The sequence below is a fragment of the Cyrtonyx montezumae genome, unplaced genomic scaffold (genome assembly GCF_038088225.1).
Source record: "Cyrtonyx montezumae isolate F1298 unplaced genomic scaffold, pur_monq_1.0 scaffold_13, whole genome shotgun sequence".
Taxonomy (NCBI): domain Eukaryota; kingdom Metazoa; phylum Chordata; class Aves; order Galliformes; family Odontophoridae; genus Cyrtonyx; species Cyrtonyx montezumae.
Window position 1 is genome coordinate 8631177 of NW_027071859.1, and position 13634 is coordinate 8644810.

The 13634-nt window shown below is 38.7% G+C and overlaps 1 protein-coding gene across 3 annotated transcripts in view; it reads left to right on the forward strand.

Moving 5' to 3' along the window:
- Nucleotides 1-13634, forward strand: part of LDAH (lipid droplet associated hydrolase) — a 107301-nt gene that overhangs the window by 58969 nt on the left and 34698 nt on the right. For all 3 annotated transcript variants that reach the window (XM_065730667.1, XM_065730668.1, XM_065730669.1), the window contains exon 5: nucleotides 13036-13276. In XM_065730667.1, coding sequence (XP_065586739.1) covers nucleotides 13036-13276 — 241 coding nt within the window. The remainder of the gene's footprint in view (nucleotides 1-13035; nucleotides 13277-13634) is intronic.

Here is a 13634-nt window from a genome sequence, read left to right on the forward strand (position 1 = left end):
TCAAATTCCAAAACGGAGTATAATTCTGTGCAAGTAGAATTCACTGAATCCTAATTGTGTGAGTGAATTTCTGCTCCTCTGTTTTAAAAAAGCAGTATGACTACTGTAGGTAAATTTTACTAAAACAAAAAGTACAAAAAACAGATCTGAATAAATACAATTTGAATATTGACCCTTAATGGTAGCTGGCAGAGTTTGGACTTTTTACCTGGCACTGGGCAATTGAAAGATGCTCACCAAATTCTCGTTCTCAGTTGCACTAACACCCTTCTAACCCAATGACCAGTTATATTTGCATGATAGATTGGAGTTGATGTGTAAGCTCTGTTAGCAGATTCGTGCCCATATTCCACTCTTCATAATGCAGTTAATACTACAGCAGTCTGTAGCACTGCTCAGGAAGGAAGTTTGTATTTTTCCTTTGTTATTCGAAATGCTTTCAGTTCTGGGAAAGTCAGTGGAAAAATTGAAAAACGAGCTGATTCCTCTCTCTTTTTCTACTTCTGATACCCTGACAAGACACTGGGATGTAAGTGCTGTCTTGAACTTCAAATAAATACCTTGTTTCTTTTCTTCCATTCACAAAAATACAACGCAGAAAATTTGACATTCTGTTCTTTTTCTTCACAGCGTGTAGTTTCTGTCTCACTTCTTTTCGCTGAATAAGTCAGGATTTGTTCAGCTCTTCTTAACTCCAGATTATGTTGTTAAATTAGACGTTTAGAAATGGTTAAAATGATATTGGACTTAACTCCTTCCAGTATTAAATCTCATCTTGATTTTCTTTATCTGTCTGCTAACCCTTCTAGGCAAGAACTAGGATGAACAGGATGGCTTTATGAAGCCTGATTTCAGTGGAGGATGGTGATACCCCATCAGTGTCTCAAGCAGAATACTTAAAAATAGATGTCTAAGGATCTCAAGGCACGGTTGGAAAATCACAACTTTCCTTTTTCATCAGCAAAATGAAATTATAATTGTAAGGCTGGTTTCTCATTCACCTTGTTCAGCCACTTCTCCTTAAATGCATTGTCACTGAGATTTATTACATTGATGACTTTATTTATTACATTGATGTGAAAGCAGTTGGTTCAAGACAGAAGAGAACCTGATTATTAATACTTGTTTTGTGCTGAGCCATCGATCTCTTCATCACACACGTTAAAGTTCATCCACATTGGTAAGTCTCCCAGATCATGTCTAGAAGGACCACACTTGCTGGTACCATAAAGGTACCTGCAGATGGAATGAAGTGGTCTCATGTGAGTGCTGCACTGAAAAAAAAAATCCCACCCTGTACTTCCAACATGAAAATGGAAAGAATTTCTTCTGGAAAGTGGCAGCTGCGTTCTGACATTCATGTAATGGGAGCAACTGAAAGCTTTATGGTGTGTAACTGTGACACTGCATTCCAACATAAGCTTCTCCCTGCCCTTCTTCCAACCAATAAACTATTCTTCCTCTCTTTTCACTCTCACCCCTCCTAATCTTCTTCTGTTTATATGCTTTAATCATAATAGCAACAAATCCATCCCTGCCGGTATTATCGCACCATTGCAAATTTTGGCTGTCTCCTTTGGCACTTCCCTTGTAGATGGAATGATATTGCCCACTTTGATGGGGCTTAATTCTCAATGTAAAATACTGCTCTGTCAATGAATATTTTCTCTATTAAACTATTTTCAGTCCAACAATAAGATACAGCTTTTTGGGAGAACAGTTTTCTCATTATTACCTTAACCCATAAAAAGGCTTTTTTTTTTTTTTAAACATTTTGGGCAAGTCTTCAGTTACTCAAATATTTGTAGTACAGAGTAATTTGCATTTCAGCCCTGTGAGACTAGTAAATGTAATGAACAGTCTGTGTATTTAATATTTTTAATATTTTTAATAATTTGCAAATAGTTCAGTATGTAAGGCTGACCTGCTGAGAAGTAGTTTGTGTCTGCAGGGAACACTTCTGTGTTGTAGTCTTTTGTATCTCTAGTAGAATTCTGGACTATGACTGGGAAAATTCTAGAAGTACTTCTTTTTGGAAAATATTTCAAGTAATGTGAAACAACAAATTATATTTTCTTGTGCCATGACTCATTTTAAGGTGAGATGTGGATGGTCCCTTTCCTGTTGCATTAAACAGGTTTCAGCATTGGAAGTCAGGTGTTAAGAAAGGTACTGACAACCTTTTGAAAGGGGGACATGGGGACATGCAGCCAAGGACACAAGATACATAATGAAGTTAGACAGTACCAAAATTTCCATGCCTCTCACCGTGCTATTGAAAGATACAGTTATTTTCATTCCATTTTAGTTCTTCCATTATTGAACATTGTGGAACAGGTTTTAATGTATTCCCAATAATATTATGCAGAGTTAATTCTAGAGAAGCCTGATTGTGATTCACATTTTAAATCTCTTTTAAATCTTTTGTACCAGCTCTTCATACAGCTAGTGCAATGAGTTCAGTCACAGGATTCCACCACATAGGGCACAGAATCAAATCTGTATTAAGTCAATGGAATGTGGCCTTGAAGTAGACATAAATATAGTCACACCTCACCTTGCTGCAAGTAGCACTCAGACCTATTTAACTTCAGATGTGAATGCATGTGGTCATTGTGCCCAGCACTGTCCACATCGTTGCACTAAAGGCTATGGCAGTGTGAAATACAAACACATTTAAAAAATGCTGGTACTTGAATTTTGTTTCCATCCAGGTTGAACAGCCAGGAAGCACTGGAGGCTTGAGGCATAAAAGCCATACTTCAAACAGCATTTAATAGTGTATGTTAAGTAATGAGGGTGCCAGGACATGGTAAACCTTATGATCGCTGCAGGGTGTTTCAAACGGATGAGAATATTGGCTAAAGGTAGAATCTGAAAGCAAATGGTAAAAAATAAACACAAGTTTTTCACTCATTTGAAAAGTATGTGCATTATATATATTTGTAGGTAGTGAGTCAAATTCAGATGTTGAAGGAAGCACAGAAATTTATATGGGATTCTGTTTATCTTGAATATAAAGACATGTAAATTAGTTTGAGTAATAGACAGCAAACTAGGAGCAAACAGAATTTTTTGGGTGGTGTGGAGCACATAGATTAACTTTGATTTCAATACATCCTACAAATTGCTTTTCCTGCTAAATTTTTCTCTATTTTTTGCCACATAGCATAGAAGGAAAACCATACCAGATACACTGCTGAGTTAAGGAGAATCTCTTCTGCTGCCAACAAATTGGCTGTACATGAGCTAAGAGTTAACATCTATTTATATACCTTAAATTGGTGCCACCTTCTTTTTCCAGATAGTCTGTGAAAGTACAAATTAGGTGCCTTCAAGGTGCATTGGTATATTCATTTTGCTCCTGCATTTCATTAGTAAGGAATGGCACAGCTATTCTTGGCTGTTGTTTGTACTGAAGCTAAAAGAATGCCTTAGACTAACTTCTCCCAGAGATGGTGACATACTTCAGGCAAAGAATATACCAGGAACAGAATATGAAAGCAGAGCAAGCTCCTTAAGTTTTTTCTAACAATATTTTTCTGATTAAGTCATGAAAAATAAGGAAAATAATTGGCATTGGGAATGAGTCTGTAGGGTGGGGAAACGGAAAAGTGAGGTTGTTGTAATCTATTGTGTTACACTGCACTTCTTCAGAGGGAAGAGACAAGAAATTATGAACCAACATACTAAAAAATGAGATTTCCCCTTAGATTTCATTTACTGTATCTGGGCTTACCTATATTAATGTGCAGTTTACAAAAACTGGCTTTGTTTGCTATCACTGAAAACAACATTGACTTTACTACAGTTCAATCTTTCTGTAAAAATAAAAGAGTTCTTACGTCCTTATGTTTTATGCCAGTAAATAACACAGTGAAATATTGTGAAATTGTGAAGGTTATACACAACTGCACAAAAGGAATATCAGTGTTGCCTGTATTTTTACTTATGAAGGATACTTATGCTTTTGAAATATTTGGAAACAATGCATATGTGTACATTTATATGTATGTATGCTGTTTCCCGAAGAACCCATATAGAACTGCTTTATGAATATGTCCAAATAGAAATAGTCTTAGGTAAGAGTTTTACTGTATGATCATTTGAATATATGTTATTCTGAATCCAGCCTGTTGTAGTTTTCTTAGAACAAAGTGTCTCCCCCAGTTCTAAAATCTCATTGTTGCAATCCTGAGTGTTGGAGATGTGTCAGCCTAAGTTGACCTGCTCCCCTAGGGTCAGTAACAGTGATGACAACAGAGGTGAGAAGGGGTCTAACAGGGTTGTACCTGTGGTCCCAGAGAAAAAAGGATGGACTCTCTCTCATACACACTGATAATTCTCATTTTGTCTGTTTTGTTCAAATCCATAATAGAGTTTGAATTAGATTCCTCCTCAAACTATTAGACTGTAAGTAATTTTATGTATAAAAACACAAAGTAAAGTTTGAAGAAAGAAAAGTGCCTGTGATGCCAAGAGGCAGAGGCATCCTTGACATCAGGCTAAGATAAATGGAAAACAGTGTTCAATCATGAAACGGCCCTTGTCACACTGCCAACTTCAGCTTAGGATGTGATGCAACACAATATGAAGGCAATTTTGTTATGTTAAAATATGTTATGAATTTCTAGTTGCTTGGCTTTGCAGATATCTAGAGGAGAGAGACACTGATTGGAGCTTGGCTACCACTTCTCCACAGCCTCAGCTTTTGCTCCCTGGGCTCTGGTTTGACCTCTGAGTGACAATCTGACCAGTGAACAAGACTGGAAAGGTTGTGTAGACAACCAGGTCAGCACAGCATTTTATGGTGGTAACCTCACTTATTGGACGCATATTGTAAGAATTAAAAGTTTGGGTGAGCAGGAAAGAGATTTAAAAATGGTATATTGAGCATTCAAGGAGAGCTGTGAAGATGGGGAAGGGACAAGACATGTGAAATGTGCTTTTCATATCATGGAGTAGCAAACTGTGTGGCAGAGGGCTAAGGGCTAACTTCATTTCTAGCCAAACTTGGTTCAAGAGAGGAATTCAAACTGAAATAGGTAGAGGAAAAGCCTACAAGGAAGAGGAACCTGTACTGTGGAAGGAAAGGAGTTCTTCATCTGCACTGTTTTCTTTGGCAGCATTTTCAAGTGGCTTAAAAAATATATAATGGTATTTTCTGAATAATTTGAATTTTTTTTATCCGAAAACAGGGCCCATGTCTGTGATAGTGCTGTGAGCCTGTCATCTTCTCGTCCTGCATCGTGTGCTGTATCGCAGATTTGGGATTTGGGGTCTTCTTCTAAAGCATTGTAAATGTGCCATTGGGTGCTGGAGGGTTTCCTTCTGACTTGACAGCAAGGAAATACAGAGTGATTTTGGACTGGGTTTAACAATCAGTGACTTGTGCTGGAGTATTTAAAGCAGTTCATTTCATTAACAGAATTCTATCTGTTATGGGGAAACATTTTTGGAATGGTGTTCTCACTTTCATGTTTCATTCTTCCTTTTTAGAGAAGGCATAAAAACTTGGCAAATAAGATATGATTGGTTTTTATCAACAGTGATAGCGTTTGAATTTTTTCATGTCTTTCCAGTACATCTTCTTATTTAATTTGTCCCACCCCAAATTTTATTTTTCATCTTTCACATTTATAACCCTCAAAATAGTGAGATATTTCTTACTGCACCATTATATCTTTGCTCCCATTTTGACAAGTTATTCGTATTGCTCTACATAAACATAACTTCCTTCAGAAATGTTATCATCCAAGCTCTTCATCAGTGTCAGGTTTTAACTGTGGTTTTGGATTTAAATCTTTCTTTTTAGGATATAGAGCCTAGAATACAATCTTAGCCATCTCCCACGGAAGCAGAGCTTCCTCTGACATTTGTGAAATGCTTCTTCACTCTACATAAGAATGACTTGTGAAGGATCTCTTGCTTTCTGTGCCATATCACATTGCAAACTCAGCTCTTCCACATCCTCCACATGTCCCGCTGGTTGTATGACTTACCCATTTTGGTTTGGGGTTTTGTTTTTTACTTGTTTATGCTCTGAATTATTTTTCAAGGGCATATTTAAAGGTAGCAGTAGTTTTTGTGTTAGTTCCATGAGCTGAGAATTAAAATACCAAAATTAACCGAATAAAATACCAAAACTAACTTTACCAAATTTTATTTTCTGTGTACTATCACAGTGTAAAATCTCAGTGCACTCACAGTCATCATGTACTGATGTTAATGGTGATAATTTCCTTTTTTTTTTTTTTTTTTTTGTCTTGATATACACTTTATAGATACTATACATGGAGTATGAAGTGATTCATAATTCTGAAACATCCAAGACCAAACAAGACCATCTAACCTATGCCCAGACAACATCAGAGGAAGTACTGGCTGGCTTTAGCCAAAATCATGCCAGAGAACATAATAAAAAGTTGCAGTGTTGGACTTTGCATGTGCTCAACACAAGGACTGGGCCTTACAGCTGACAATTCAAACACAATACACGCCAGAGTCCATTTGGTAAATGAATCTTAGGGGCTGCTTGCCTGTGTTTATGCTTAGTCCTTAAAAGGACACTTGATGTTTATGTTCTAGTGTTTTGAGTCTTAGTCAGTATTGTTTGGATTCATACAGTTGATTTTAATCTTCCTCTTTAACAGTATACCTTTTTACATTGAGTCATCTAACTTGGTTAGGCTGCGTATTAGAAAAAATTTCTTCTCAGAGTTTGTGGTTACACACTGGCTGCCCAGGGAGGTGAAGGAATCACACCCTGGAGGTGGTTCAACAAAAGAGTGGATGTTACACTAAGGGACGTGGTCTGCAGCAGTCACAAGCATGCATTGTTGGTTGGACTAGAAGATCTTAGTGGTCTTTCCAACCTTCATGATTCTATGATTCAAAATAAGTGTGATAAGACATATAAATACTCTGCAATTTTCAGGCATAGTATTCTTTGCTAACTGTGTTTATTTGTTTAATCTCACGTTTAATATTGCCACGTATTCATTTAGGACTACAGGAGATCAAGAAGGTAAAATAGAATAAAGTTCACATCGTATGGAATTACTTCACACTAGGACTGAAATAATTTTTTGGAACTTCTGTTCACTGTTCATGCTCTATGGTGAAACTGGTTTTCTTTATATCCAGCTGTGACAGCGTGCTGATGTAGCAAACAGAATGGCATCTCAAACAAGCAGCTCAAGAAGTACGTAAAGAGGATGCTATAAGGAAGGAGACAGACTGTTCAGCAGAGTCTGTTGTGATGGGATAAGGGGAAAATGTTTCAAACATATAGGGGATATTTGGATTGCATATAAGGAAGAGGTTTTTTACAATAAGGGTAGTGAGGCACTGGCATAGGTTGCCCAGAGATGGTGGATGCCCCATCACTGGAGACACTCAAGGTCAGGGTATGCACCTGATGGAGCTGTAGGTGTTCATTGCAGTGGAGTTGGACCAGGTAACCTTTAAGGGTCCCTTCCAACTCAAATAATTCTTTGATTCTAAGAAATTAAGATTTTAAAGTAGGATTTATTGTTGACAGCATACACAGACAAAAAACTAATACAAGAGTGTGTTTAGAAAAGTGACAGTGCAAAGTGAAGTGGCAAGCCTAGGAAGCTCTTTTTGGGGCAAGGAAGGTGTAAGCGAGTGCCTGCTGTTTTTCCCTGTATGTTTTCCTGGAAATCTTCACGGCACAGCTGTGCTAATAAAGCAGGATGCACTCCCCTGACCCAAACTGTTTTGCCTACATGTCTCTGTAGTCTGAGTAAAAGAAATCGTGATTAATGTGGCACTCTGTGTCAAGGGTAGGCTGTAGATTACCACTAAATGCATCATTATGTTATCTTAGAAAAATTTACGAAGTTTCACCTGACAGATAATAGCTTTCCTTTGCCAGCACAACAGAGGAATAATAAACTAATACATGGGCTGAACAAGATACATGAAAACAAGTGTTACATTTAGTGGTGAAATGGCTGTTGCTTCTTATAGGCTTTTTTGAAGGAAGTGCCATTTTCTTCCCAGCTGTATGATTTGAAGACCTCCCTCCTTCCCACATCCTGATGCTCTTGGTACGGGGTCAGGGCTGTGTGGCTATGGAGCAATGCTGGGGTGCTGCGTTCCTTGCCATGGGTCAGCACAATGGCTTGCATATAAAAAGTAATAGATTGCTTCCTGCTGCTGCCAGCTGACTGTGTGTCCAGGGCTGCTGTGGGCTGCGTGTTGCATAACTGCCATGGAATCCTAATCTGATGTTCTTTTGTCGGTGCTTGTTGCATTAACTGTTCCTGCACCCAAATATGAGCAAATTATGCAGCAGGAGCAAACAAAATCTCAAATTCAAAGCAAGCATCCACTGACAGCCAAAGCAGAGTGAACTTTCAGGTCTGTTTTGGGGAAGGTTTCATTTCTGATAGTGTAGGAGGAATATTTTTTTCAGCGGATCAGAGTTTTGTTATTTTACAGCTTCAGTAGAGAGATCTGAGCATAGGTAGGGACAGCCTATCCACTGGGAGCTGAGGTCTGCCACCAACAAAGTCGAGCTTCGGTCCACACCTTCTTGGGGTTTCTTCTGGGGAAGGAAGAGAAAATCTTTTAAAATGTCTCTTGTCTTGTTCTGACACTTGTATCTGTCTTTTCACTTTAAATGTCTGCATAATCACTTCCAATGTCTGCATAATCACAGGTGCCTGAATTTAACGCCAGCATTTCTTACGCACAGTCAAAACTGTTCAATTTCAGAGGTGTTGAGCTCCTCTCATTGACATCACAGGAATTAACAGCTCTGAGAATCACTGCAGTTTTTTGAATACTGATTGTTAAGTGACATCCCATTTTTTCAGTGGAATGTTATATCCTTGGTATAGTCATTTACTGATCCCTGAAACAAGAAGCATTACCACATAAATGTGAATTTGTAGCTGACAAATGTATTTCAACTCTTTCCTTAGAAGACACTAATGAAAAATAGGAGTGTGCTTTGTTGGCTGGATCTGATCTTCATACTTTCAGTGTCTTTATATAGAAACTATTTAAACATTTTACAAAAATTCCATGTTACCGTGTTCAAGACTAATAAATTGTGCAGTGATAAAAACCATTTTGTTGTAAATTTAATGGTTGGATGTTTTGTTCCCTGTTCTCAATTTAATCAGAAGAAAAACCTTCCAACTGTTTTTGCAAATCCAAAAATGTGGAAGTAACCATTATGCACCGAAAAATCAGTGTAGGAAAAAGTGGGCTCTGAGAGTCTGTAATTCTCTGAATGTGGATGTCCTGTCCCATGCTTACGTGCTCACCTCTGCAAAATGAATGATTATCAGCAGGTAGGATTTGTTGTGTTTTACAAGTGAAAATGCTGGATGTTAGAATACAGATAAGCTGCTTGAGTTCCCTTCATAGTTAGCAAAGGGGATGTCCTTCTGTCATAGCTCTTAGTTTTCGTACCACTGTTTTGTGTTAAACAGATTAAAAGCCAGATAGATTGTCCAAATGTACAGGAATTTTGCAAGTTCTTTATGTAGACAGCTCGGAGGAAACCTTAGTTTTATTTGTTTTATTCGTTAATATTTGCATGAAGCAGTGATGGCATAAAGTGAATCATATTCATTTAGTGGTACTACCTAGCCAGAGCTCCTTGGCCACCATTGTGCTCGAGAGCTCACTTTTCTCTGAAATAAGCAGTACCTCATCTCTTGTGTCTTGTAAAAGTTGTGCGAATTATACACATCTGGAGTTGATAGGATGATAGTTCTAGGCACTGAAGTATATGAAAAAGGCAAAATAAAGCTCCAGAAATGTGTACACATTCCTACTGTGGTGCAGATTGTGAGGTAAAATGTATTGGGCATTTAAGGTAGTTCATTGTCAGGATGTATCCTCTGCATTCTCCCAGTGATATATATATTATGTGACAAGTAACTAGGAGCTGACTTGACACCCACATTAAATTATGAGATGTGCTTGCAGATAATGTTAGGTTTTTGTTGTTAATAAAGTCTAGAACACTAACATTTGTGAGATGCTGCATCATATTTCACTCCCTTGAACCTTTCAGGTCTTGAGCGCTATGTAATTTGATGAGTTAAAAATAGATAATGAAAGCAGAAGAAGCTGCCTGGTAACAAAGCCAAAGAGAAACACCTTGAACTTTAACTGTGAATATATATGTCATCCTGAGGGCTGAAATCTTGCACTTCAATAGCATTTTAAATAAATAACTGTCAAGCAAGTATAAAAAAAAGCTTCACAAATATTGTGTATCATCACAAGAATTCACAGTGACAATTTCAGTATAATGCAGGAAGGTATGCAGTTTTTGTCAGGTTGACCAAAGCACAGTCAGGGCTTTGGTGTGACCTGTAGCTCTCAGCACATTGTGGGTGCAGGACATGTTTGCCTTCAGAAGGTTCATCAGCCAACTTGCAGAAGACACCATATCCATTTAAGTCAGTGAGCAGTGTCTGTAGATGTCCAGTGCTTAACCAATAAACCTCACTAGACTTTGAATGAGGGGTAGCTTGAACCAGGAGATTTGGGTTTCTCAGTCTAGATATGTGTAACATTTTGGTTATTTTGACTGATCATTATCACAAGAAAACGTCTGTTATTATATATGAGAAGAATTTCCATAAACAAAGGGATCATTATGCCTTACACATTAGTTAATGATATATACTGTTGCTATCAACTCTGACAATACCCAGTGCTTTAAAATGTAATGGCCTCCCTTATCAGAATTAGTAGTTTTATAAGAATTCTGGGAGTTGTAACAGGAGTATAATTGTGTGCCAACCAGATGATTTCTGGTGCCAGTTGCAACTGGATGAGATCTTGGCATTTGACAAGTCAAAAATGTTCAACTGATGTCAGGTGTTTGAATCCGACCATTTTACTTCATTTTACTTTATATTTCTAATTCACTTATTTCAAGGCACAAAAATAACACACTGCTTCTATGTACGTGTGTTATCATAACAGAAGATGTTAAGTCTGTTGTAGCCACAGTTGTCTTGCAAAGAAGCTGAACTACATCTTTAAGCAATTCTGCAGGCAAACACATGTTTCAGAATCCTGGCTCAGGAATCTAGCACTAAGCTGAGAAATAGTTGATAAGTGTTTGAATAATACAGATTTTGAATTCCTTTGTTATTGTCTGACAGATTAAAGAACGAAATTAAATAAAATTACCCTCCATATTACCACCATCTTTTAAATTTGTATGTCATTAAAAAGTGCAGGAAGGCAAGGGACGTTCTGACAGCTTTCTTGGTTTGTCTTTCTTTTACTTCCAAGGTTTAGCGACTTCCCCCAGTGGTTAGTACAGCACTCCAAGCAACTAATCCTAGATCTATAAACTGTAATGTCAAAGGATTAATGTGTGCCTGGGAACACAGGTCAAATCTGCTTTAGATCACAAGAGTTGGAGTTCAACTCCTAGCTGAAATATCACAAAACTGCCATATAATTTAGTACAAGTCTTGTGTTCCTCTACTTCAGCTGCTGGTTGCCTTTAATAAAAAAAGGCCCAGGACTGATTTCCCTGAGAATGTATTTTTCTTTGTCTAAAACCAAAGTAGTATCAGCTGGAAAGTGGAAGGATTTCTTAAAATAGTTCTGTATTGGCTATAAATAGTGCTTTCAAAATACTGTGGAAAGTCCAGTATGGCAAGTTACTGATATTTCCTGAATCACTTTGCTGTGTTACAGTGCCCAGATTTTGTAAGCATCTTGTCGTGGCACGCTGAGAGCATGATGCTGCTACCAGGTGTGCTGGCATGCATGAGCTGGAGCTGACTGCAGAGCAAAGACATACATTTTGAAATAGTTCTAGAATATTTTCGACATATTAATCTAACTTGTGCAATCTGTAGAGTGATATATGCAGCAAAAAAGACATATAACAGCATATATAACTGCAACTTTTACTATCTGTGGTACTTGCCAACAAAGCACCGTGGTTTATACATAATTATTTGCAAATGCAGTATCCAGAATCTTATTTTGCCTTCTTGATACTACTGCTAGGTACAGCAGTTGCATATCTTTGAGGCTTTTTCTCACAATAATTCTGAGTCGTGTTTCTATATCCAGAAAAAGGTGGCAGGTATTCTTAGGGAATATTGGTTTGATATTAACATGGATATACAATGGAGAGTGGGTATATTAATTTGCTTTTAGTTGGTGTGGGTGGGATTTTTATTTACACTTATGCTAGTTTAAGGCTGTTGTGTACTGTTACCATAATATAAAATAATTTACCTGCTTTAAAACACATCTCTTTCACTGTAGCGTGCTAAAAGCAGCGATGTGCACCAGTGTGCACATCTCAGTGGTGGAGTCGTGCTCTCATGCTCCTGCCCTGAGCAGGTGCATTGATATGGAACTGCCCATTGACAATGCTGTGTGCTAACAGACGATCCAGATGCTGGATGTGGGGCTGCCTGCTGCCCTCTGGTGGGGCAGTGCCCTCTGGACGCTGGCTCCTTCTGTTCCAGATGGGCTCCCCACTGTGTGCACCCCACATTTCCCAACCCAACCTTGTCTTTGGAAAACATTAAGATATTAGCTGTCTTTAGATGGGAGCAGCCTTTCTTAATCTAATATAAGAAAAAAGAAGACAGACTTCTAGCAAGGTGACGGGGTAAGAGGAAATGGTTTTAGATGTAACAAGGGGACGTTTATCTGGATAAAAGATAAAAGTTGTTTACAATAAGGGTAGTGAGGCACTGGAGCAGATTGCTCAGAGAGGTGCTGGGTGCCCCATCCCTGGAGACAATTAAGGCTGGATAGAGCTTTGAGTACCTGATCGAGCTGTAGGTGTTCTCGTTCATTGAAGGAAAGTTGGACCAGGTGACCGTTAAGGGTCCCTTCCAACTCAAATAATGCTATGATTCTGTGGTCAGGGCACACCACAAAAAGCCTATGTACATGTCTGCATGTGGCAAACCCAAGAGGCAGCTGGGCGACACTCTGCAAGGCTTGGTTGGGTGCCAAAGCTGTTGCTGAGTCTCTTTTCTCCCGGTCCCGCAGGTCCTCCGCTCCGTGCTGCTGTTTCCCACCATAGAGCGCATGGCCCAGTCCCCACAGGGCAAGCTGATGACCCCGCTGCTGTGCAAGCTGCGCTACGCGCTCTACATGCCCGTCTACCTGCTGTCCTTCCTGCCCGAGGGCATCAAGGCCTCCCTCGTGCGGTTTGCTCTGCGGGGGATGAAGACCTGTGATGAATCTTCCATAACGACCTCAGTGAATCTCTTCAGCGTGGATTGCATTGGTGAGCACGTGGGGTTTTTTCATTGCATCAGCTTTTGTATTGTTCCCAATTAGGGAATGTAGACCGGGCTTTTTGTAGACAAAAGCTTAGCACTAGAGCACAAATTGTAAATTAGAAGACTTTCTAAAATGAAGACTGGCTAGCAGCATCTCATGTGATTAAACCGTTCTTTATTCATCCCTCCTTTTTGCATTTCCTTCACACTGGGTAGTGAAATAAATCAATAATCACTTTCACAAACGTTTCTCCTGATAAGTTTTATTAAGCTGTGATACAACTCTCTCTGTCACTTTTGTAATCTGAATTGGAGTATTGGTGAATTTCGGAAAAGGCCTTCAGCCCAAGGGGACACATAGAA